The sequence below is a fragment of the Sceloporus occidentalis genome, unplaced genomic scaffold (genome assembly GCF_023333645.1).
Source record: "Sceloporus occidentalis isolate IW3139 unplaced genomic scaffold, rSceOcc1.0.p SCAF_6, whole genome shotgun sequence".
Lineage (NCBI taxonomy): Eukaryota > Metazoa > Chordata > Lepidosauria > Squamata > Phrynosomatidae > Sceloporus > Sceloporus occidentalis.
In genome coordinates this window covers 117815546-117840553 of record NW_028316986.1, presented here as the reverse complement: position 1 = coordinate 117840553, position 25008 = coordinate 117815546, and the positions used below count along the sequence as shown (strand labels likewise).

The 25008-nt window shown below is 40.2% G+C and overlaps 3 protein-coding genes across 11 annotated transcripts in view; 1 reads left to right on the top strand and 2 right to left on the bottom strand.

Annotated features, from left to right (window-relative positions):
• Nucleotides 1–6110, top strand: part of LOC149311298 (ankyrin repeat domain-containing protein 6-like) — a 105239-nt gene extending 99129 nt beyond the window's left edge. For all 8 annotated transcript variants that reach the window (XM_089530733.1, XM_089530735.1, XM_089530736.1 and 5 more), the window contains 3 exons: nucleotides 499–612; nucleotides 2015–2342; nucleotides 3089–6110. In XM_089530733.1, coding sequence (XP_089386859.1) covers nucleotides 499–612; nucleotides 2015–2342; nucleotides 3089–3663 — 1017 coding nt within the window. In that variant the 3' untranslated portion in view covers nucleotides 3664–6110. The remainder of the gene's footprint in view (nucleotides 1–498; nucleotides 613–2014; nucleotides 2343–3088) is intronic.
• A 2672-nt stretch (nucleotides 6111–8782) lies between these two features.
• On the bottom strand, nucleotides 8783–14984 carry LYRM2 (LYR motif containing 2). Its single transcript, XM_089530731.1, has 3 exons — nucleotides 14742–14984; nucleotides 10538–10678; nucleotides 8783–9192 (listed from the first exon to the last, which is right to left on the bottom strand). Exons 1-3 carry the CDS (start codon nucleotides 14784–14786, stop codon nucleotides 9112–9114), a joined length of 267 nt encoding a protein of 88 aa, XP_089386857.1. The 5' UTR covers nucleotides 14787–14984; the 3' UTR covers nucleotides 8783–9111.
• Nucleotides 14985–17087: 2103 nt separating this feature from the next.
• MDN1 (midasin AAA ATPase 1) overlaps nucleotides 17088–25008 on the bottom strand; it is a 173294-nt gene continuing 165373 nt past the window's right edge. For both annotated transcript variants that reach the window (XM_089530729.1, XM_089530730.1), the window contains exons 97-102: nucleotides 21599–21773; nucleotides 20898–20971; nucleotides 20683–20797; nucleotides 20024–20087; nucleotides 19120–19262; nucleotides 17088–18011 (exon numbers count right to left, since the gene is read on the bottom strand). In XM_089530729.1, the coding sequence (XP_089386855.1) occupies nucleotides 17823–18011; nucleotides 19120–19262; nucleotides 20024–20087; nucleotides 20683–20797; nucleotides 20898–20971; nucleotides 21599–21773 (760 nt within the window). In that variant the 3' untranslated portion in view covers nucleotides 17088–17822. The remainder of the gene's footprint in view (nucleotides 18012–19119; nucleotides 19263–20023; nucleotides 20088–20682; nucleotides 20798–20897; nucleotides 20972–21598; nucleotides 21774–25008) is intronic.

The following is a 25008-nucleotide window of genomic DNA, read 5'->3' as shown; positions in this document are numbered from 1 at the left end:
TTCTACTGTGTGGATGCACCCTTAATCTAGGAAAATTCATGAAAACTTATTGCAGACCAGCAGCCAATAGCTCATAGACTGGCACTAACAATCGCTTTGAATAGCACTGCTCTAGATCATGGATGAGGAATATGTGGTTCTCCAGAGGTAGATGCACTGTATTTCCCATAGTCACTGCAAGCTACCCAATGTAGTCTTGTGCTGATGGGTCTGGACTCTTAACAGAATTCAGAGGGCCACATGTTCTTCATACCAGCTCTAGGCACATACCAGCAGCTAACTATAATAATTAGTACTGTATCTTTTTGTTAAATGTTGAAATGAATGTTTTTATTTATGTTGTTTCACAGATAGCTTTTTAAGATTTTTTTTTTTTTTTTTACTCTCATTTGTACTGTTAGCAAAGTCAATCTAGGGAAAGTTTGTTAAGTAACAAAGTTTAATAAGTTAATTCATGCACTGATTTAATTTCTGCTGAACCTTTATTTTCCATCCCAGCTCCGCGTTTTAGACAAATTAATGGCAGAGAGGCTGTCAGCAGAAAGAACAGAGTGCCTTCATCGTCTTCAGGAGCACACAGAGCTGGAAAGAGCTGAAGGGGAGAAACGCCAGGTAAAAAAGAAAACAAACATAGTTGACTATGTGAATGGATGACCAACATTAATGTTAAAATGCAAAGGAAAGACAGGATGCTTATCGGGGGGTGGGGAGCGACATGTTTTTGGAAAAGAGATTCTAGTAATGGGGAAAATTATTTTGTGCATTCAAAGCCTCATTGGATAGTTGATGATATGGCAATTAAGCACATTTCTTTTTAGTAGTTCTTCAAGATTCATTGTCTGCTTACTATTGAAAACCTATTTCCAAAGAATCTGTAACCCAAACATTGTGATAAAATAAATAACCCCCTTTTTATTTGATGTTTGTGTCATTCTTTTTGACTGCATTTCAGTTAGATAACATCTGAACAAGGTCAGCAGAAAAATATTTTCAGAAAGCATTTATTTTAAATTTTTATTTTTTTCCACAATCGAAAAATAACAATTATTTTACTTAGATAATTCCCAGCTGAGAAACAAATGTTGTGACTCATATAGTGGTGTGGTTACAGTAGTAGAATAGACTGGGGCAATGTAGGGTTGTAATCACCCTGCAGAATTAAAGCAGTTTGACACCACTTTAACTACTATGACTGACAGAATCCTTGGATTTGTAGTTTGGTGAGGCACAAGAGTGCTCTGACTGACCAGGCTCAATACTTCTCCAAACTACAAATCCCAGAATTCCGCAGGATGGAATCATGACAGTTAAACTGATCTTGAACTGCTTTAATTCTGCAGTGTGGCTGCATCCTAGGTTCTGATCTAAATTTTGCAGCAAAGCTTAGTCAATGATTTTGGACTCAGAGGCTGGAAAAATTACTTTGGGGGACAACAACATCCAGAATCACATAGTAAGTGCTGGGAGATGTAGTCTGAGAAGTAACTTTTTCAAACTGTGCTCTGGAAATTATTCTGTCATCTTGGAAGGCTGAAGTACAGATGTGCTTGATAACAATAATCCTGCTTGGAAACCTCTGATGTTTTTATGCACTGAATATAATAACATTCATATTACAACAGTGTCACATTTCACTTTATTTATAGTTGGTCCAATATACAGTAATGGCTCTGTCTCAGGATTCAGTGTACAGAAGCAGTTATAAATCTATTATGGAATCTGTTGTGGTTAGAAATAGTCGAGTGCCACAAATCAGGAAGTAATTGCTATCTGCCAGGCTAATACAAATACAAACATTTGGTTTCAGGGTATAAGGGTAAAATTCATTTCTCTTACTCACTCATAAAGAAATGATGCCTTCTACTGAGGATGTAATTTTAAGTGGGCCATCTAGGACATAATGTCTATTGAACTCTGTAGGATTTTCTTCTGTGGAAAAGTGTTTAATATGAGGATGCAGTCAAGCAATGGGGAGTTGAAACCCCTCAGATTTGTTTGTGGATTTTTCTTACAGGTATCTTTGGTGGGGGAACTGAAGGCTTGGTGTCTGTTAAAAATTCAGAATCTGGAACTGAAGATTTCTGGAGATTCTAGATCTTCAAGACCAAAATCAACTCTGTCCACCTGCGAGTCACTCACTGAGACTTTGGATACAGAAAACCTTCATAGTACAAAGGACTGCAAAACTAGCCAAACTCCCTTGCAGTCAGATGGATCACAGCAGCATTCTTGCCTTGCTCTTCAGAACAGTTTGTCTGAAGACACTGGAAGGAGCAGAGTGCCAGTGACAGAGCAGGGCTTTGGGAAGCAATATTTTGTTGTTCAGCAATCCAGCACCTCAGGTATTTTGTTCTGTTTTTGCTAACAGTTTCCAGAGGGCTGGCTATGTTAGTCTGTGGCAGCAGAACCAACATGAGAGTCATGTAGCACAGAGCAAAATTGTCAATTAAATTCCAGCTGCACCTTTTTCTTTTGGATCATGGGTGGCATATGTTCCACCTCCCCCATCACAAAAGTCCTATTTGTGACAGCCTATTAAAACATAAAAGCCTTCACTTGATGTGGCCCTTATCCAATGATCAGCTTTTATGTGTGAACTAGCTTTCTATCCTCCTTCCTCTTCCTCCTTTATCTAGTAATTATTTTTATACCCCACCTCTTTCCCCAAATTGAGACTCAAAGCAGCTTAAAATTTAAAAAAAGAACAGTACAAATGAGAACATATGAAAAGTGAATAATAAAATGGAATTAAACTATTCTGAATATTAAAGTGATTTAAACCTATGCTTAAAAAATGCAATTAAAAAGATTAAAAAACAATTTAAAGCTTTAGTTGAAAACAATACAGCAACCTGAGTCTGTTTCTGAAATAAATATTCTGTTTTAAAAGCCTGTTCAGATAAAAAGGTCTTTGCTTACCAGCAGAAAAAAAGCAAGGAGGGACCGACCATTCTGGCCTCTGTGGGAAGGGAGTTCCAGAGTCTAAGAGAGGCTACCAAAAAGGCTCTATGATGGTATCTGCTTTATTCATATTACTGTGTGTAAAAAGAAATGCCCATAATTGTTGTTCATACTTTCTTATTTACAGGAACAGAACAACAGTTAGTTGGTGCTGCCCCAACTCCTTCTGGAGCTTCGCCACGAGTTGTCCGGCCTAAGGACAAAACAGGTTTAAGCAGATTGCAACAAGAACTGCCACCATCAGAATACTCAGGTTCCAAATTAAGGCATGTCAAGGTACAAACTGTTCAACAGGCCTCTGCTGACTTTGCAAAGTCAGAGTCACAAGCTGGCTGCTTGGTAGATAAAGGGACTCAAACAAAGAAGGGCAACAGAAGTGGCCAGTTGAAGCACAGAGCCCACCAACATGGAGGGACTCACCTTGCGCAGCCCTTGCCAACACAGCCTCCACCAACCTCCGTCTCTGGAGGGAATGAGCCCAGCCCAAAGCTTGCAGGCACCTCTCAGGCCCTGGAAATCACCCAGTACTTCTTTGAGGCTGTGTCCAGTCAGATGGAGAAGTGGTATGAAAGGAAGATCGAAGAAGCTCGGAGCCAAGCTGATCAGAAAGCCCAAGAAGATAAAGCTGCCCTCAAAGAACATATAAAAAGTTTAGAAGAAGAACTGTATAAGCTAAGGACTAAAGTGCAGAAAGAAAAATAGTCTTGGTTCTTGCTCCTGCAAAGATACTGGGATGGACTGCTATTTTCACGAACAGCAATTAAGCTAATGGGGTGAGGGTGGAATGGGGAGGGATGAGAGGAGAGCCTGCAAGCTATACCATACTTCTTGGGTCTGTAGCCTTCTCACAGTGTATTTGTGCCACAAATGCAAAGAATCTAGATCTCTTTTTTTCAAATTAGCACTTCTTTTTCTTCCTGGTGGGGAAGACTTCATCCTCATCCCTTTCCTGGGGAAAAAAAGCATGGGCTGGAATTCACTTGGGCAGTAATGAATGTGCTACCACTGTGGTTACATATATATGCAGTGACTTCCAGCCCCACTCCCCAATCCCCACTTACTGGGCAGCAGGCGCTGTGATCAGTGGGGGTTGTTCCCCTATTGCATGGCAAGCAGTGACTGATGTTCCCACCCTTTCCTGTGAGCAGTCTCTGTTGTGATAGGGAGAAGTTTCTTCTCACACCAGAGATTGCAGTTTCTTCTCACACTAGAGATTGCTTGTGCAAATGGAAATCTACTGTAAGTCTTCCGCTTCCTGATTGCAAGGGAACAGACCCGCATCAATTGCAGCAACTGCTGCCTGGTAAATACAGATTGGGAGGACTTTTGAGGTTCCTATGCATCCCTGAATTAGGGAATATGTAGGGATCGTGAATACCAAACAGTCACAAATTCATAACTCTACATTACATATTCATAACTGTCCAAGTGAATTGTAGCAATGTTTAGTTTATCCTCCTATAGCATGCCAATTGTGATAGCAATTCTGTGTAGAATGTGCTTGCGTGAACCTTCTACTGCTCATGATAGTTCTAAGGATGAGCAATATCCCTTTCCTCCCAACTAATGCCTGTGCCATTTCATAACTATTTTGAAGTTTTATTTTATTATATCTATATCTTATCATTTTTTAAAATAAAAATAAAAAGCTGTGCATTCTCTTGTTAGGCCACTTAAACTCTGAAGTGCTCACCTATCCTCCTGAAAGTTAAGAGTGAGTGGCCAACATTAGCTAGACTACCTCTTCCTTCTGTCCAAGACTGCACTGCCATTTTATGAATGCTTTGTGTTCCCCTGCCTTAATCCCTCTAGCGCCATATAGGTGTGGAAGCTGGCTCTCTGCACATACCCTTGACTATAATGGGCTGGAGCAGGGAATATGTGGTTCCTCACCTCTATCCAACAGCTTGTGCTGTCTATGCATAGGTCTGTCAAATCACAATCATATTGATTGGCTCTTCAGGAGACTGGTAACGGGGCAGGGGGAGCTTGCATCCATCCTTTCCTACAATTGACTTAAGGTATAAATACCATGGTTGGCATCTTCCATTGCAGTTACGGATCTGTAATTGCTCCATATTGAGCTATGCTACACATTCATGATGTGGCATTATTGCCAAAATCATTAATGCCCCCTGAATCCTACCATAAATTCTAGGGAGCTTCTCTGAGTGATGGACATATGTGGCATGGTCAAATGGGGTGTTTCAAAATGATGTGGCCGGCTCCCTCTCACCCCCAAGCTGTACATGGGTTCTAGGGAGCTTCTCTGAGCATGGTCAAATGGGGGTGATACAGCCAGCCGCCTCTCATCCTACATAGTACTGTAGCTCAGGGGCAAGAGGGAACAGGTTGCATTATTCTGGAGTGGCCCACTCAACCATGCTACTTCCATTGCCCAGAGATGCTTCCTGGAGTTTAAGATAGGACTTGGGGGTTGGTTCCTTAAGTCATTTGTAGCTATGTTTACATAACTACACATGTAGAATCTCAGCCCATGACTTGAAATTACAATGGTCAGTTGATGGTCTGTGGGCTAGATCTGGCCCCCAAAGCACTCCTATATCAACCTCAAAACCCTTACCAAAATTTTGTTGAAGACATCATAGCAGGTTTCCAGTTTTATTGTAAAGGGAAATAATAAAATGTTTTCCAGCTGTAAGACTGTTTCCCCCTGCTTTAATTCTGTGTCTTTTGTTTTTTAAAAATACATAAATGTGCCTGTTTGTATCTGTGCCTGAGCTTGATAACTGTGAAACAGATACTGTCAAAATAAAAGAAACGGTTTCAAGGCAGTCTCTACCATTGGGAGACAAGTGAAATTGGCCACCTCTGCCTAGAATAAATTTTATCTTCACTATATTTCCCCCCTATGGGTTTTAAGATTTTAGCAAAGTCTGTCCTGGAACCTGCTTCAAGAATGTCATACCTAGTGTAATAGAATGCTCTTAATAGAATGAGATGCCTAGCTCTTCAAAACACAACTGGCATTCAGCCTTTTATTTTAAAATAGATTTTCCTATTGTATTTTTATGAGGGTCTTGAGTGTTGTGGTATGTAAAATATTTGGTTTTTGTGTGTGTGTGTGTTTTCTTAAAAAATTAAAATGATTCCACTGCATCAACTGTGAATAAATCTAGAATGAAGCATTACAGTTTCCTTTTCAAAATTCAGTCAACAATTTGAAGCAGACCCAAGCTGGACTCCTGTTGGTGTTTTGAATGCAAAAGGTCTGCCATGGAAACATTCTTCTCATGGTTGTGGAAGGAGAGTTGAGCATGCTTTGCAGTTGCACATACAAATGTGCACTCTTAGCCAATATGTCTGCCTCTATGCAACCTCAAAATAGGATCTCAGCATCACTGTGTACAATAGACTTATGTATGTGTATTACTTGAGAACCACCAGCAGATATTAGAGGTGCATCTTGATGCTTTAAATGGGACATGCCCAATTCAAACTTGGTTGTGGCCAAAACGTATTGTGAGATGTGAAAGTAGTTTCCCAGGAACAGACTGTAACTTTCACTCTAAAGTACAAATATCTTTAAGCTCAGAAAAGTGGTGGCTGTATATAGGAAAATGCATAAGGGTCTTTATGCACAAAATCTCAGGTTTCATAATCCAAATAGTTTACATTTTTAAAACTTTTGTTCCTTTGGTCTCTACCCCTCTTTGGTCAAAATAGATTTAATTTAAATCCTTTAATCTAGAAATATATAAGCATATTAAATATGTATGGTTTATAAATCTGTAACTTGCGTTGCATAATTATACCTTCACATTCTTGTAAATTATGTTCTGTAATTACACTTTTGCATATGCAGAACATGAAAGTGGACAATTTAACAAGTGCAATATGCAGGGCTGTGAGTACTGTAATCTCTTTCCAATTACGTAGGTCACTTGATAAATAACAGTAGCATTGGGTCTGAGATTGCTAAATAATTTGTTTTGGTGACAGGACACTAGACCCAGGTGCCCCCACCCCTAATCTCAATGACAAACCTCTTCTGAACAACCCTTGCCAAGGATAACCAGCTTGCTGGTATCTATCAATCAGAGCTAGAAGGTGGAAATAAATTTGTGGGACGCAATGCTTCAGGATCCTGCTAATTTAGTCAAGCTTAACACATTTTTGAGCCATACTCGGACTTCTTGAAGCTTTCCGGTTTCAGACTTTGGCTGACATCTTGATAGTGACTTACACTTGCACAAGTTAGTTTTATGCCATTGTAAGATTATTTTTTTGGCCATCACAGAGTATGGCAAACCCCAGGATAGGGTCGCTATAAGGTGGAAATCACTCGAAACAACAGCAACAGGACCTCGAGTAGTCCTTTTCTAACAAAACTCTCACAGGGTTGTCATAAATCAAAAGGCAACTTGAAGGTGTGTGTACACACATGTACACATATGCACATACAGAGTGGGGGCCATTGGAAGGGGCATAAGTACAACAAAAACCTTGAGTGAAAGTGTGTGAGAGATTTTAATATTACACAAGTTCTATCTACAATTCAAACATATATTCTAGGGAGCTGTGTTGCTAACCTACACGATTGTTGTTTATGGTACCATGAGTCTGGTACCTGGCCAGCTGTTTGGATCAACATATCTGCTATTGGGTCCTGATCCAGGAAAAAGTTCAGTTCTAGTGAAAATTCCCACCTTCTATTGACTGGCATGTTTGGCAAGCAGGATGGTGAATAGATTGCTGCCCAGTTTCCCACTTCCAACAGGTGTTCAGCAGTTCCACATCACATTTAGTTTGGTGGTAGAGTCAGAACTGCCTTTAGCCCATGGTTTTCATAAGTAGGTAAATAGATTTTAGGCTTCATGGGTCTACTGTGTTTTTTAATAGAATATTAAGATCCTACCACACAGATTTAGAGGCAAAAGATACGCTTTGAATTGGGGGCCCTGAGCATGTTCTGAGCCTAGAAATTTGTTTCAGTCCCAGGACTGAACTGAGTCACAATCCTTTCATCCAAGAATTAGCCCTAGATTGTATCATTTGCAGCCTGAATTAAGCTGCTGTAATTTAGTTCATGGTTTTAGATTGCATCCTATACATATTTACTAAGAAACAAATCCCAGAAACTTCTTCTCAAATAACTCTGTATGGCCCTTCCTTTGTTATGAGATGATGTTTCTACAAGACACCTCGCCAACAACATTTTAAAATAATATTTATTTATTTATACTTCACCTTTCTCCTTCCACATGACCCAAAGACAAAAGACTTGTTTTCCTGATACAAATAGCAAAGCTATTATATCTGTACTTTTCAGGCTAAAAGGTAACGAGCATATTCACTGGTTTCTCAAGCTATATGGGAGTTGTTTCCAAAGTACGGCTTCTCTAAATCAAAATAAATTGCAAGTTTCTCTTCTAGCTTAATCACTTTTTTTCATCATAGTAAAAAGTGGCTTGAAAACTCAAGAGATCACATAGGAGGACAAATTAGCACTTTCAATTGGAGACCTGGGTCCTTGGGATAAGACAATTCTTTTTTCAGCCTCCATATTATATTACAGGCACCTAAGTGGAAAGCACGCGTGTACATATAAAATACCCAATAAAATGAACTCATTTTTTAATACAGATGTGTACTCTGTTGTAATCAACAGTTCTGTAACAGAATATTACATGTTATTTTGTATAAAAACTATGGGTACAGCTCCTATTGTATTACTTGTGCCATGTAAAGTACTGTATATAAATTGAGCTGTATGAAACACTAGTTTGTATAATAAACAGTTCAGGGTACCTTTGACACCCCCCCCCCCAAAATCAGCACACAAAACAAATACAAAAAATTGTGAGCCATTTTTTTAATTTGACAAAATTAGAGTTTGAATGCTTGGTTAACATACTGGTGTTCACAGGACTGATTTATGTTCACATAGTAAATTCCCTTTTGCATTTCTGATGTGTCTAGTTCAAATGTAGACATTTCTTTGGTAATATCTCATGATAGTACCTTATGGTTCACATGAGCTCAGTTTTCCCACCTAAATACTGTGCTATCTTCCTTGCCTAAGTCTGCACAGAAATCACCTTTGGGTTTTTTACAAGCCTCTCCAATGCAACATCTTCTGCGGAAATTATACCAACAAGATACTGTGATCCATCAGCAGAGTTAAGCCTAGGATTTTGCCAGCTTTAGTGTTCTCTCAAGCTCTTGAAGCTGTAGGTTGCCTTGAGTAATCATCATCCTAATTGTATCCTGTAAAGCAGAAATGGGATACACAGCCACTGTATGAAAGATAATATGTATTCACACACATTGTCCTGCAGTCACACAATGACAACATTCTGTGGAACTCCAACTCACCATTCAATCAACCAGGGTTTCTTTAGTGTAGGGGTGGAACTTCAGATGTTGGACTATAACTCTCAGCATTCCTCACTACAAGGGCTTTTGAGGCTTTCAGCGCATTAACAATGGCAAGGCTTCAAGATTCCCACCCATGCTTTAATGTGCTGCCTGAACCATGGAGCCTGAATTATTATGCCCTTTCAAAGGTGGATTTACAAATCATGGTTTGTTCCTGGTTTACAAATCCTGTCATGTTTAGAATTGAAGTGCTAAAATCCCAGGCTGAGATGACATGCTAAAGAAACCCTCTTTAGTCTTTAATGGTTGCTCTTAGATGGAGCAGCAAAGCAAGAGCAAACAGACTGCATGCTTGTTCACAATAAACCTGTATTCTAGAGATTTATGGTTTATTGTCCCATGCAAATTAGGCACAGAGGTTTCTTCCCATTTATTTTGACAAAATGAGCATGAGCTAAATACTAGGGCCTCCATTCAGGAACCAACAATAAAGGTCCTGGCAGTAAGTGCCTCTACATTTAACATGCAACTTTGATTACCAGAAATTATAGTTCCTATACTATGTGTTGTGAGTCTTATGTGGAACAGCCACCATGGTGGGATTTCCATACTGTAGCCATATCAAGTATATTGAGTCTTGGGTGTTCTTCAGAAACAAAAGTACCAATAATAAGACCAACGCAGCCTTATAAATGGTGCCAGTGTGCCAGCAGTTGCAGTAACTTTCTAAGTGTTTAGGTAATTAGAAAACTAGTTGCTATCACCATGCTTAAAAAATCAAGCTTTATACCCGTTACAGAGTCAGTGTGCCATAACAAATTGTAGTTGTTGGGTAAGAGGATCTCACTATAGTTGCAAGGCTAACAAAGCAATTGCCTTTGATGCTGCTGAAACACTAACCTTCCCTCAGTTCTGTTTTAACAAATCACAGAGCTACACATTAAAAGTTTGCAACTAAGAGGAGACTGCTGACATTTCAGACACTAGTATTACAGGAGATTAAAAGTGTGATGTGTGTTGTATGCTATAGCCAGCCCCTAATTCACATTACAAATTCATTTAATTAAATATTCTGAAAGTTTTTTGCCCATGCCAACGGGCAAAAAGACACTACTGAATGCTATTGAAGTTGTGTAAAAGGCACAAAGCCAGTAAAATGGCACAATTACGAAGTTAGCAAAACCAAATGTATGGGCTGACAGATAACATGGGCTGACAGATAACTGTTTCTCACCTCCTCTGTAGCATCTTTATTTCTTTTGAATTCTTCCCTTGCCCAGTCTCTCAGGTAATCACGATCAGCTTCATTAGGAACCTGACGAATAGCTTGCAGAATTTTTCTGTACAACTGAAGGACCTGTTGCCGCCTCAAGAACTAATAGTAGGGGGGAGGGGGGAGAAAGAATTACCCTATTACTTTTGGGTACAAGTCACAAAACAACCAAGGTTTGGGCCAAGAATCTACCAGCACTCAACTTCACTGGATGCCTCTTGGCTTCTAGTAGTATATGAGAAGTAGAAAAGCTGCTCCCTATCTACCTTATCTACACTATGCATAACTTCATACATTTCTACCCCCCCTTGTTTTCCTTTCTCTACGTTTCAAACCCTCCCCTCCCCCAGCCACAAATCTTGTAATATTTTCTCACAAGGAAGACCTCCAGTCCTTTAAGCATTTTGCCTGTCCTTTTTTGCAGTGAAGAGAGTACTGAAAAGCATGTTAAAAGCAGAAAACAGTAAGGAGACAAGCTCTACGTCCTCTAGGATAGTTGGGCTTTCTTGTTTAAGAAAGCCCAACACGTTTCAGCCTCAGTGAGGAAAGGCTTTCTTCAGGGGGCCTTCAGGAGAATTCACTGGAGTTAAGAATACTTCCTAAAACTCAGGACCACTGACTATAAAACAAACAAACAGTTAACCATCCCAGAGCACCTGGAGCTTGTCTCCTTACTGTTTTTTGTCTTTGTCTGCATCTTTCCTCACTCAATTATACCCTTTTTAAAGTGTGATGTAGTGGTTTGAGCATTGGGCTATGACTCTGGAGTCCAGGGTTCGAATCACAATTCAGCCATGGTACCACTCAGGGTATCCTTGGGCAAGTCACACTTGCTCAGCCTTGGAGGATGGCAATGCGTTTACATATTTCTATGTGAGGAGCCACACAGGATTTTGTGAAAGCCCTTGCCATCACAGCAGTTTTAGAGGCACCATCAAGGAAGCATTTAAAAAATAAAATAAAATGGAAATGGAAGTGCAGTCATGTTTACACAAAAACTTATTTAAGTTTCATATACTATATATTTGTGACCCTTGCTAATTTTTGTACTGTCCATAATGACAGAAAAGTAAAAAATGATCACAGGGATTCCATGGGATGCATTTTATTTTAAATGCTTCCTTGATGGTGCATCTTGTAAAGGCTAAAACAGCTGTTACCGTTAAAGTGTTATCATAGCATTATAACTTTGTAATGGGGAAGCCCTTCCCCCACCCCCTATTCTGGATTTAAATAGGATTCTTGTTGTTTTTGTGTGCCTTCAACCAAAAGAGTTAAGGCCTCCATGGCTGAGTGTAGATTTGAAACCCTGGTCTCCCAGAGCGCTAGGGTGCATCTGTTTTGCTCTTGTGTGCCTTCAAGTTGTTTCTGACTTGTGGCAACACTAAGGCGAACCTATCATGGGGTTTTCTTGGCATGGTTTGTGCAGACAGGGTTTCCCATTGCCTTCCCCTGAAGCTGAGAGCATGTGACTTGGCCAAGGTCACCCAGTGGGTGTCACTGTCGAGCTGGGAATCGAATCCTGATCTCCAGAGCTGTAGTCCAACACTCAAACCACTACGCCACGATGGCTCCCAGGGTGTGAGTCTACACTGTAGGAATAATGCAGTTTGATACCATTTTAAGTGCCATAGCTCCACCATGTGGAACCCTGGGACTGGTAGTTTTACAAGGTCTTTAGCCTTCTCTGCCAAACCAGGCTGGTTCTGCCATAAAACTACAAATCACAGGGTTCTGTAAAATGGAGCCATGGAAGTTAAAGTGGTGTCAAACTGCATTAATTCTGCAGATGCACTCCTAACACACAAACCTAGTCCCAACATTCAAACCACTATACCATGCTGACTCTCTATGATTCTTGTTTCTGGGTATAATTCAGAATTAATGCAGGTCCAAAGAAACTCATACGCTTCACTTAAGAAGGCGGTGCCTCAATTGGAGAAGAGTGCGGAAGGTCAATAAACTGGATTAAGACCCCTGCTGGCTTGGCATCATGGTTTGAGCACTGGACAATGCCTCTGGAGATCAGGATTTGATTCCTCATTCAGCCATGGTAACCCACTGGGAAACCCACTCTCTCAGCTCCAGAAAACCCCATGATAGAGTTACCTTAGGCCAGGATGTCCAGGTGTCCTCATTTTCCAGGGCATATCCTCCATTTCGGCCTTCTGTCCAGGAGGAATTCCAAAACGTCCTCCATTTTAAGCATGGCTAAGAAGCTCATTGAGTAGCACCACACTGGCTGTTCCCCTTTGAGAAATGCATGTGCTTGGCAGCCTGTCCTTGCTGCAAACTGGGGGATAGGATGGATCCTTTTAAAGTTCCTTTTTCCTTGGAGAAGCAGTAGGCAAGACTCAAACCCAAAGCCCAGAGTGCAATTGTTTCTTGGAGGGGAAAAGGCCAGCAATCATGTTAGGCAATGGGTTGCTTGAAGACACAATGCAAATGTTGAAAGAGTTTTCTCCCTTAATTTCAGCACAATGGACTAATTCGAATGACGTTTCAGTCAAGGGTTTGTTGATAGCAAAGTACCATTTTATTTGTACTTTACTTTGAGTCGGAGTCTTGGGAGAAGGATGGGATATAATAATAATAATAATAATACCATTTTAGCCTTTGTCTTGCTCAGAGTTCTAGAAGTATATCCCAAGCCAATAAAGACAAGTTCATCAGAAAAATATATTTGAATGAATAATAAAATACAGTATATTGTGAGCTAGCATGGTGTAGTGGTTTGAGTACTGGACTAGGACTCTGGAGACCAGGGTTCAAAGCCCTAGTTGGCCATGGAAACCCACTGGGTGACTCTGGGCAAGTCACACTCTCTCAGCCTCAGGGGAAGGCCATGGCAAAAAACCCTATTCTGAATAAAACCCCATGATAGGGTCGCCATAAGTCGGAACCAATTTGGAAGGCTCACAAGACATGGACATATATGTCACATAGCTGTAAATAACCCATATGAAATGAATGTCTATGGGTGTGTATAGCTTTTATTTGGTCACGTCCTCCATTTTGTTTTGAGTGCCATGAGGACAAGTGGAAAGAAAGGGGAGAAAAAGGAGCCAGTCAGCCATTGAGACCCACAGCTGCCTCTCAGGCCCAAAGCACACTGCAGGAGTAATATAAATAAATAACATGAACCAGATAATGAAATAATATAAACATACATAAACATATATAAAATGTTATAATAAAATAAATAATATAAATATAAATATATAAATATTATAACAAAATAATATAAATATAAATATAGCACTAGATATAAATATAAAATACTGTAATAAAATAAAATACATAATATAAATAAATAACATAAATAATGAAATAATATAATATAAAAATATAAATGTATAACTAAATATAAATATAAAATATAATAAAATACATACTATAAATAACACAAATGATGTAATAATATAAATACTTTCTAAATATAAATATGAAATATTATAATAAAATAAATAATATAAATAAACAAATAACATAAATAAAATGATAAAATACTGTAAAATAAATATAAATAATATAATAAAACAATATAAATAATATAATATTTCTTATTATGTGTTCTATGATTTAACTGACAGGGGAGTTATCTTGTACTTTGTAATTTTTTGTTGGCTTTGCTTGTAATCCGCCTTGATTCCGCAAGGAAAAGGCGGAATATAAATAAATTATTATTAAATAAATTGTTGTTAATATAAATATAAATAACACAAGTAATATAAATATAAACATAAATATTATTATTATTATTTCTATGCCCCACCTCTTCCAAGGATAGAAGCGGGATTACATCATTAAATAATAAATATGATGATGATAAAAACGAACAAACACACACTCCAGTCTGATAGGCTTTAGCCGCCCTGGCTTAATGCTAGGGAATCCTGGGATCTGTAGTTTTGTGAGAAGAGACTGAGCCTTCTCTGTCAGAGAGAGCTCTGGAGCCACAATAAACTACGATTCCCAGGCTCCCCTAGCAGTACAGAGCCAGGGCAGTTAAAGCGGCCTCGAAGCGGGTTATTATTCCTGAGGCGAGGGAGCCCCCTGTTTCCTGCTGGCCCTTCCTCGTCTCATGGGGCGCTGAGGGAGGGAGGGAGGGAGGGAGGCCCCACTGGCGGGGAGAGAGAGAGAGAGAGAGAGGGGGGGGTCCTACCTGCTTGAGGGTCGGGGCCGCCGGGGGCAGGCGGGAGGCCGCCATGGCTGCTGGCTCGCTTTGGGCCCAAGAGGGCGCGGCTCCTCCTCCTCCTCCTCCGTGCCTTCCCGCCCGGTCGGGTGGGCGCCCAGGAGAGGAAGGCCGCCTCAGGGGCCCCCTTCCCTTCCCTCAAGACAAGGCCTGGCTGGGAGGGCGGGCGCGCTGGAGGAACCACAACAACGCCCCTCGGAAGCACTAAGGGCGACCGGGGTGGAAGGCCCTCAGGGAGGGCCAGAGAGGACGAGCTCAACACCCTTTCTCCCTCGTCTGTGTGTATATCACACACACACACATATATACCTATATACACGCTATACACACACACACACAAATATATATATACACACACATATAGTATATATATATATATATATATATATACACACACACACACATATATACACACGGAAATCATACATACACACACTCAGAGAGAAATCATATACTCACATGCATGCATATGCACATACATACATGACAGTCCTCCTTTTCCAGGACATGACCTCCATTTCAACCTCCTATCCGGGAGGAACTCCAGAATGTCCTCCATTTTGAACATGACTAAGAAGCATGAATAAATACGTATATTCATTCAGCCACAGGGTGGCTGTGGCCAGGGTGACCTAACCATAAAGGAGTATAAGGCACTGCAAAATGGAGGGCCTTCAAGAAACATGTAGGATATTAAACGAAAGCTAAAAATATTGTATGTGTATGTATTATTTCATTCATGCTTCTTAGCCATGTTCAAAATGGAGGACACTTTGGAGTTCCTCCTGGAGAGGAGGTTGAAATGGAGGGCATGTCCTGGAAAAGGAGGGCTTCTAGCCACCTTCTCCCCATATCCACAAAACAGTGATACATCTTATAGCGGCTGATATAGTGAGTGATATATACTCAGAGGTGACCACATGTCCTCCTTTCTCAGGACATGCTTAACATGCTTAACATTTCAACTTTCTGTCCAGGAGGAATTTTAAAATGTCCTCCATTTGGAGCATGGCCAAGGAGCATGGATTTACATTTCTCTTAGTGTTTCTAGCTTTTATTTGGTCACATCCTCCATTTTTCTTGAGTGTTTTATATTTTTAGTGACTTGTCCTCCTTTGCAGTTAGAACGCCTGGTCACCCTGTGTGTTGGCCATATAGCAAAGTACAATAACATCCCAAGTCCACAAAACAGTGATGCCTGTTATGGTGGCTGATATAATGATAAAGGGTGATACTCAGAGGTAGCCCTGTTGGCAGGGTGACCAGAGGTCCTCCTTTTCCAGGACATGTCCTACACTTCAGCCTTCTGTCCAGGAGGGATTTCAAAATGTTCTTCCATTTAGAGCACAACTAAGCAGCATGATTTTCCATTTTTTTAGCTTTTATTTGGTAATGTCCTACACTTTTATTGACTGTTCTACAATTTGCAGTGATTTGGCCTTTTTTGTGGTTATGACATCTGGTCATCCTGTGTGTTGGCCATGTAACAAAGTATAACAACATCCTAAACGCACAAAAAGATGATGCCTGTGGTTGATATAGTAGTATGTTGCTGTGTGCCTTCAAGTCGTTTCCAATTTATGGTGACCCTAACATGGGGTTTTCTTGGCAAGATTTCTTCAGAGGGGGTTTGCCATTGCCATCCACTGAGGCTGAAAAAGTGTGATGGCCACCCAGGTGGTTTCATGGCTGAGCAGGGACTTGAACCCTGTTCTCCAAAGTCCAACACTCAAACCACTACACCACAGGAGTAACTAAGGTAAAAGTTTTGGTAAAGTAGAGTGAAAAGACCCCATTTGAGTACCGGAGAGGGGCTATATGATTTAAAAACAAAGAAGGTAACCCCTGAGGTAAAAAGTTGTGATAAGGGATAACTAGCTGTGAAAAGACCCAATATGAATACTTAAAAAAGAGGTGCTACAAAGTTTAAAAAGAAATATAATACAGTGGTAAAGTAAGGGGATTTCCAAACAGGAATCTAGAGGAAACTCCCCAGTAAAACTGTCCATTGGTGAAGCTGATGGAAATTGCAGTCCAACAACATTTGGAGGGCCACAAGTTTGGGCTGTAAAGAATTCAGAGGGAAAACATTAGAAAATGAAAATATTAATGCATCACTTTCCAAATAATGAGGCAACACTAATGAAGTATTTAAAAGACACAAAACAACTAACAAATTAACCCACCCAAAGAAAAGTAAAACCTGAATTGAACAGAAGTTATTACCTTAAAGGACATCGTATTCCCATAGACAAAATAAATTTCAAAAATTATGTTTATAAGGTTTATAATACAGAGACAATTTATTTTAGACGCTTTTAGACTTAAATCAGTCCTGAAAAATAATGGCGACAATTACAAACGACAAAACATCTTTATTAGTAATCACAAATGATGCATAGTTTTTGCAATGAAAAAAAGGGTTAAGGGAGAAAGAGTCCTGTGCATGCTTTAAGGATATCAAAATGTATCTTGATATTTGCCTTGGACAGAGGGCAAATTTCACAGTGTAAAATGATAATGCAGAGTCTTTCCTGTCATGAAAATACCTTCCAGCATTATCAGACAACCAGTAACTATTCAGCAACATGAACAGTTTCAAGTATTCAAGTAGGTTTCTTTTTGGTTGTGTTGAATTCAACCCACACACCCCACCGCAAACACAGGGTCCACTCATACATGTGGCCTAAGACAGACAAGTATATCTTATTATGGTTAAACATTTCTAGTTGCGATTTCTTCTCTCAAAAGGGAAACTAGTGTCTTACTACTATAGGAACAGAGTTTTAGGAAATGTCTATTTCTTAATGATAGAGAAATACCAAATTAATTTTAGAATAAATTATTCAAAGAACAATTAAAGGGAGAAGGTGGATTTCCACTGTTTCCAGACATAGGCAAGGAAATAAATGAACACCGCTGCAAATCATCTGGGATTGCAGTCTCCTGCGCTGAGAAGGGAGAATGCACATTTGAAGTGTGTGGTCCTTTTGTACAGCATCTCAAATTCGCTGATGAACTGGCAACCAGATATTCACTTGCACTGGCAAACTATAGGCTGTCTGATGCAGTCACCAACTCAAACCACTGCCTTAAGGCATCACTGAGAGTCTCTGGGAGGGCATTCACATCTCTGAGAATTACGTAGAAAGGAAAGGGAAATTCTTCCATGTACGACCTTATTTCTGGCAATTCCCCATGGCATTTGAACACAGGTACTTTAATGTCCAAGATCGAGTCCTGTGAATTAAAATGGGAGGTTGATAAGAGCACATATACTGGTATACAAAAGTAGAATATCTAACAGTACACACTTTATTAATTCCCCAAGATCAAAGCAAGAAAAGATACAACTAGGTAAAACAGATTAAAATAGAAACAGTTGTGTGAGAGAACAGCTGAAAATCAAGTTGCCTTTCTATCTCATTTTCCATTCAACTATCTATGGATGGAAAGTATTCCAAAAAATATAAAATACAAAAAGCAAATCCTGATTTTGCCATTTTATATAAGGGACACCATTTTACTATGCCATTTTACAGTACACTATGTGTAATGGGACTTCAGCACCCGCATATTTTGGTATCCATGTGTGTGTGTGTGTGTATGTGTACTGGAACCAAACCTCAGCAGATACCTCCCTTCAGCCACCATCTTGGGGGTAAAGAGGCAGGCAGGCTCCAACTGCCTGCCTGTAAGAAGGAAAGCCCTCCCTTCGGCCACCATCTTGGGGGGAGAGAGGCAGGCAGGCTCCAACTGCCTGCTTCGGCCACCACCTTGGGGGGAGAGAGGCAGGCTGGCTCCAACTGCCTGCCTGGAAGAAGGAAAGCCCTCCTTCCAACCACCATCTTGAGGGGGAGAGAGGCCTGTTATGTTTTATTTTGACTTTGTATTGTACTTGCTGTTGTACACCGCTTTGATCTAATTTGGAAAAGCGGTATATAAATAAACATTATTATTATTATTATCTAAGGTCCACTGTATTTAGAATCTAGCATATTATGAATACTGAAGGTCCTGATAAGAGAATAAACTAGAGAACAGCCCAATCTGGCCCCCAGAAGTGCAGGGTTGTACTTTCTACACTGTTGTGTTAGGAAGAAGTCAGACTAGAAGAATGGGAAACTATTTTGTGGAAAATCAGCATTTAGGTGGCTGGGAAACTTGAACATGAGGTAAGTTCAATACTTCTGCTACCAAGGGGATGAAAAGAATCAGAAACTTTCAAAAATTAAAGCAGACCTTTCCACCAGGTGGTTCTAGTGTGAAATCTAGATACTTCACTGCCTTGGACCTATTCACAATCAACATGCCTGAGTACTCATTCTCCCATTCTTCTTTCACTCACCCTTGAATTAGGGTTGTCCAGCACTACAAAAATGATGAAGATGTTTGCATTTTGAACAGACTGAACAGCTGCTGTCACACGTTCCTTGCCCTCAAGGAAAAGACCTCTTCCATCTGATACAATTAGGAGCAACTGAGCCGTTTCTGTTAGGAAAGACACATATTCATTTTAAAGAATTCACACAGAACTGAGAAAAGCTCTTATGCCCCAAAAATTTACTAAAGGTTACTGCTTTTATAGTACTGGATGAGAATCTATTTTTTTGTTTCCTCCTCAAAAATACATTTTAAATGGCTATTATAAGCAATACCAATCCTGTAAGCAATGAAATAAATAAAGCCCTGACTGAGGCTATCCAGCACTAAAATTGCAACACTTAAAGAGCCTATTTGTTAAGAAGTGCTATTGGAACCAACAATATTATAATGATAAAGCAATGCTTCTGGTAAGGTCAGTGTAGTGCTTCTATGGAAGGGGTGGCTGGCCCAAATATCTCTGCTTCCTCTCAAGTCCCTCTCAAATGGCAACTGGAAGGGATATTTCATCACTTTCTGTTGGCATGTTAGGAGGGACAGCAAAGTAAATGGAGCTACCTTGGGTCCTGTCCTGGGGAAAATATAGCATACAAATAAAGTAAATAATAAATAATTTGTGAGTTCTAAGGGTGGTTGTGTGAATGGGAGTGTTTCCATTTCAAACATTTTGAGTGGCTTTTCTGTGAAGTTTTCAGGCGAACAGTCTGGGGGGGTGTCACATTTTTAGCGGGAAATTGAGTAGCTTTGGGGGGCTGGTGGGAGGATTCAGGAACCACAAAAATAGGGGCCACATGCAGATCAAGGGTCACACTTTCCACTCTCTTGTTTTAGGGCAATCAGTTGTTTTACAAAGAGAGAGGGAGACTTACCTGGATTAATATTTTGAGACAACTGCTGGGCCGAAGCAAACATATCTATGGAAGATTCTAAAAACTGGAGAAAGGTAAAAGAGTAAAATAATCTATTGTGAGTGAAAAAGCTCCTCCCAAATAGTGACACTAAATTTACAAAAGTGAAAGAGAAGTTGAGAACAGCAGACTATCAATTAAAAAAAAAGTCAAAACTGTATTGTTGCCAAATTATATCTTTCGTTACCTTGAGTTTACATAACTCATAGAATCAGAGTTGGAAGAGAGCACAAGGGTCATATGACTGATGCCCCCCAAATAAAAATGGGATAAAATAATAAAACAACTAGCTTAACTGCAGCCTTAATTTTCTTCTTCAGAAGAGGGCATTCTTAGATATCCTGCAATTCAGAAAAGAAACCAACTTGGGGAGAGGGGATTGTTTCTCATGTGTGAAGGCCATTCAGTCTGATATGAACATTTCCACCTTTCAGAGCTAGTGGGAGAAATAACCTGAAGGAGGAAGGATCCTCCACCCATTACAGCAAGTGAACTTATCATAGTAAATACCCGATATTCCTTTCTAAACATGATAGTTTAATAATATGGGATTTGCAACAAGAGCTGCTTAAAAGAAAACCTAACAGTGCAATTCATCCAAGAGGTAATACTGGAAATACCTGAGCTATCTTAGTTTTCTTTTGTTCAAATTTGCAGAGCTGTAGTATCCGAGTTCCTGATTGGTCACTAAATTGTTCATGGAATGGATGCAGTAGTTGAACTGTTTCACCAAAACTGCAATAAAGTTAAATGCAGGTTTTCCAATTATGCACTGTGCAAGAGTTATATTCATTTCATTATAGACATCTTTGTTTTAACCTTAAAGTATCCTTACCTGCATACAGCAATCTGCCCCACCTCTAGAAGAGTCAAAGCATTTCCAATCACTGCCAGGGATTCATATGCAAGCTACAGAAAACAAAAGGAAACACGCTTGTATATCAAAGCGTAATACTGTACATAAAATGTGACAATTCACAATTAACAAACTGTACTACAACATTAAATAAACACTTCCAATAAGGAAAGCTTTCTTCTGGAGTATCTGAGATTACACACACACACACTCTTCTGGAGTATCTGAGATTCTTATATATATAAAATCTCAGATACTCCAGAAGAGAGAGAGAGAGAGAGAGAGAGAGAGAGTGTATAAAAACAATATATATATAACAGCACAAGGAATTACAGCACAGAATGATCCAGCCATGTAATGCAATTTTCTGGTTCTTTCCCCAATGACTATTTCCTGTCACAGGGAAAGAAATACCTCATCCAACTTAGTGCTGTAATGGGCTTAAACATCCAGATTCCCATTATTAGCCCTAGACCTGAAACTGGTATCTGGAATAGCTTTTATATAGCAAGAGACAGGGCAGCTGACAACATTCAGCTGGGTTAATGGAGAGGGAGAGGAAGAGCAGAAGCTTGAGGTGAATATTCCATACAAGCCTGAAACCACTGAAGATATACTTATGAAGGTTGTCAGCCTTTAAGTTCCCAGTTTAGCCACTTTATAATTTCAGATGCTTTTACCTGCTTAGAATGGTTGTCTATCATACTGGCTGAGTCATCAAGGGCCAAACAAATCTGGTACTGTCGTTTGCTAGGCTTGGTTCTTCGTAACCATATCTTATCCTTTCGGAATTGACTGGCAATATAGGGAATTACTTTGCGCATGTTTAGTCTTTTTCCTGTTCTATAGTCACCTCTAAGAATTAAGAAGAAAATGCAAAGTATTAACAGCACTGGCATTTGAGAGGGAAAACAAGGCAGAATACCCTTCTAAAGAAAATATTCTACACAAAATAATGTATCACAAATTGATAATTTGCATTTTTGGGGGGTATGTCATTATACTATCTGCACCCATCACAACCTTGCAACTTGAGTATACCTGTGGCTGTGTCTCCGACTCCATTACTGAAGTAGATGGATATCCATGGAAGTTCATGCTAAAATAAATTCATCTCAAAGATAGTGATGATTCCTGCACACACACACACACACACACACACACACACACACACACCATTTTTCCATTTTATGCTGAAACAGACTAACATGGTTCTCACTTTGAAACTACTACTGTAGTTATGATCAAATATAGACACAAATTTACTAATAGGTTTAGTGTTCCATGTTGGGCATCTAGAGATATATACACATGCCTACTTAAGTTATCCTGATTTTAAAAGAGCTGATGTTGATTGAGTTATCAATTTTGAATTGAAAAACAAAAACAAAATCACAGCTTCTTAAGAACTGGAATAATCTTTATTAAAACATTTTTTTAAAAAAAATCATTGTAACTCCAAAGTGAACCTGAATTAGTATAACAATAATGGCTTGAATCCAGTTGGGAATTCTAATTATGAATGTGTAAACATCATTGTTGTGTGACTTCTGGCTCAACCCATTTCCACTTATTGGCCAGCAGCCACTGTGATTGATGGGGGTCTGTTCCCCTGTTGATCAAGAAGCACCTGAATGGCGACCCCCTTCTACAAGCAATCTTTACTACAACAGGCAAAATTGAGGTCCCTGTTGCAATTTCCCCTCACACCACTTTAGACTAGGAACATCACAGCAGCATCATGAGTGACAGGGAAATAGACCCTCATTGATCCCAGTGGCTGCTGCTCAGCAATGCTGACTGGGAGACTGTCACAGTCCCTATGAGTCCGCTAAACTAGGGAATATGTAGGGATCATGAATATCAAACAGTTACAAATGTATAACTCTAGGTTATGCATTGGTAACTCCACAACAAGATTCTGGCCAACAAGAAGAACAAAATAAAAAAAATGAAAGATGTCAATCCTGCCCTCCATAATAATAATAATTATTATTTTGCTATGTAGCATGAGGTATGCATAATTTATGTCAAAAATAAAGCTTCTGCTTAGATAATCCCAACTATTATTAGAAAAACTGGATTCTATAGCCTGCATCAATTACATCTGCGTCATATTTCTTATTTTGTGCAATTTACTTTGATATCATCATGGGATTATCAAAGACACTAGAACCCTTCCTCTATATTTAGAAAGTTTTATTCATCTGTTTTTTCTGGGCTCATGAGACTTCAACATGCATTATCTTCATAACCATAACGGCTGGAAATATTTCGTTTCACATGAGTCCAAAACATACTGCAAAAATAATCCAGTTTGAGACCAAACTGCCCTTGCTAGGGAATTCTGAGAACTGTAGTTCTGTGACACATTTAGCCTTCTCTGTCAGAGAGCTCTGGTGCCACAGCAAACTATAAATCCCAGGATTCCCTTGCATTGAGCCAGGGCAATTAATGCAGTTTCAAACTGGATTATTTCTGCAATGTGTTTTGGACAACGGAAAGCCGAGATTCTTATCAATTTTGATTCAATCCTGCTGACAAATTGTACAACATTTTTTGACATGAGTGACAAATCCAACCCCTGACAAATCTAATGACATTGAATCTGGTCTATGAATGTGCATGCCATAATGGTGGGCTGGCATACACTTTCATATAGTCTTCCAGATGTGGGACTGCAACCCCCAGCATTCCTCACCATTGAATGTTGGGTGGGACTGATGAGAATTGGAATCCAATAACATCTGGTGGGCTTCATGGTTCCCACTTCTTGCCATAAGATGACTGGAATCCTGTTGGTTTGTTCTAGACTCAATCAACTGTTGAATGGTGAGTCAACACATATGTAAATCCCAATGAGTCAATGGGTCTTCTGAAGTCAGGAGTAACAACAGGATTTCAGCCATAATGTTTTATTTTTAAGGGTGCTACTATAGGAGGATCTTTGCTTTTGCTATAACAGACCTTTATCTTTCAAACGATGAAAAATCAATGATTAAACAAACATATTACCACACACACACACACACACACCAGAAGAGACAATGAAGAGTGAATTTGATTTTGTTTTTACCACCACTCTCCAAAGAGATATAGTTTGATAAAGATCAGTATTGTTCAGCAGCCCTGGCTTTGGTGGCTTCTTCTCGTATAAGCGTAGGTCTGAACGCCGACATTATGGCAGAACCTAGGGTAGAAGCATCCAGAGCCTCCGTGGACTATGTTATACTGGATCAGTTTGAGTCGGTGAGTACCGAGGATGTGGACAAGATCCTCGGAAGCGTTCGGAAAACAACCTGCTCTCTTGATCCCTGTCCCTCATGGTTAGCGGCCCAGGGGGGACCGGCGGTGACACTTTTGTTACGCCGGATAATTAATACATCTTTCAGGGATGGGCGATTTCCATCGGATCTTAAATTGGCCATAGTAAGACCGATCCTAAAAAAGCCCTCCCTTGACCCCCTGGTTCATAATAATTATCGGCCGGTGTCGCTGCTACCATTTTTGGGGAAGGTGATTGAGAGGGCGGTTGCGATCCAGCTTCAGGCGGTCTTGGATGAAACGGATTATCTGGACCCATTTCAAACTGGCTTCCGGGCGGGTCACGGGGTTGAGACGGCCATGGTCGCCTTGGTCGATGATCTCCGTCTGGGCATTGACAGGGGAAGCGTGTCCCTGTTGGTGCTCTTGGACATCTCAGCGGCTTTCGATACCATAGACCATGGTATCCTTCTGGGCCGCCTGGCTGAGGTGGGAATCGGGGGCACTGCGCTCCAGTGGTTCCGCTCCTACCTCTCTGGGAGGTCCCAGATGGTGCAGCTGGGGGACGTGTGCTCCAGCGAGCGGGCCCTGAAAACTGGGGTCCCTCAAGGAGCCATTCTGTCCCCCATGCTATTTAACATTTACATGAAACCGCCGGGAGAGATCATCCGGAGACATGGGGCGCGGGGTTATCAGTACGCTGATGACACCCAAATCATCTTCTCTATGTCTCCGACTGATGCTGTGACCGGGGATGGCGTCTCTCCTCTCGTGGCTTGTCTGGAGTCGGTAATGGGCTGGATGAGGGAAAACCGACTCAAGCTTA

Bases quoted from the DNA above. Each gene is read 5' to 3' on its own strand.
- LYRM2 (XM_089530731.1), bottom strand. From the start codon at position 14,786: ATGGCGGCCTCCCGCCTGCCCCCGGCGGCCCCGACCCTCAAGCAG. The intron at 10,679-14,741 runs GTAGGACCCCCC...CCCTACTATTAG, and splicing joins CGGCCCCGACCCTCAAGCAG to TTCTTGAGGCGGCAACAGGT. The intron at 9,193-10,537 runs GTGAGAAACAGT...TCTGCTTTACAG, and splicing joins ATAAAGATGCTACAGAGGAG to GATACAATTAGGATGATGAT.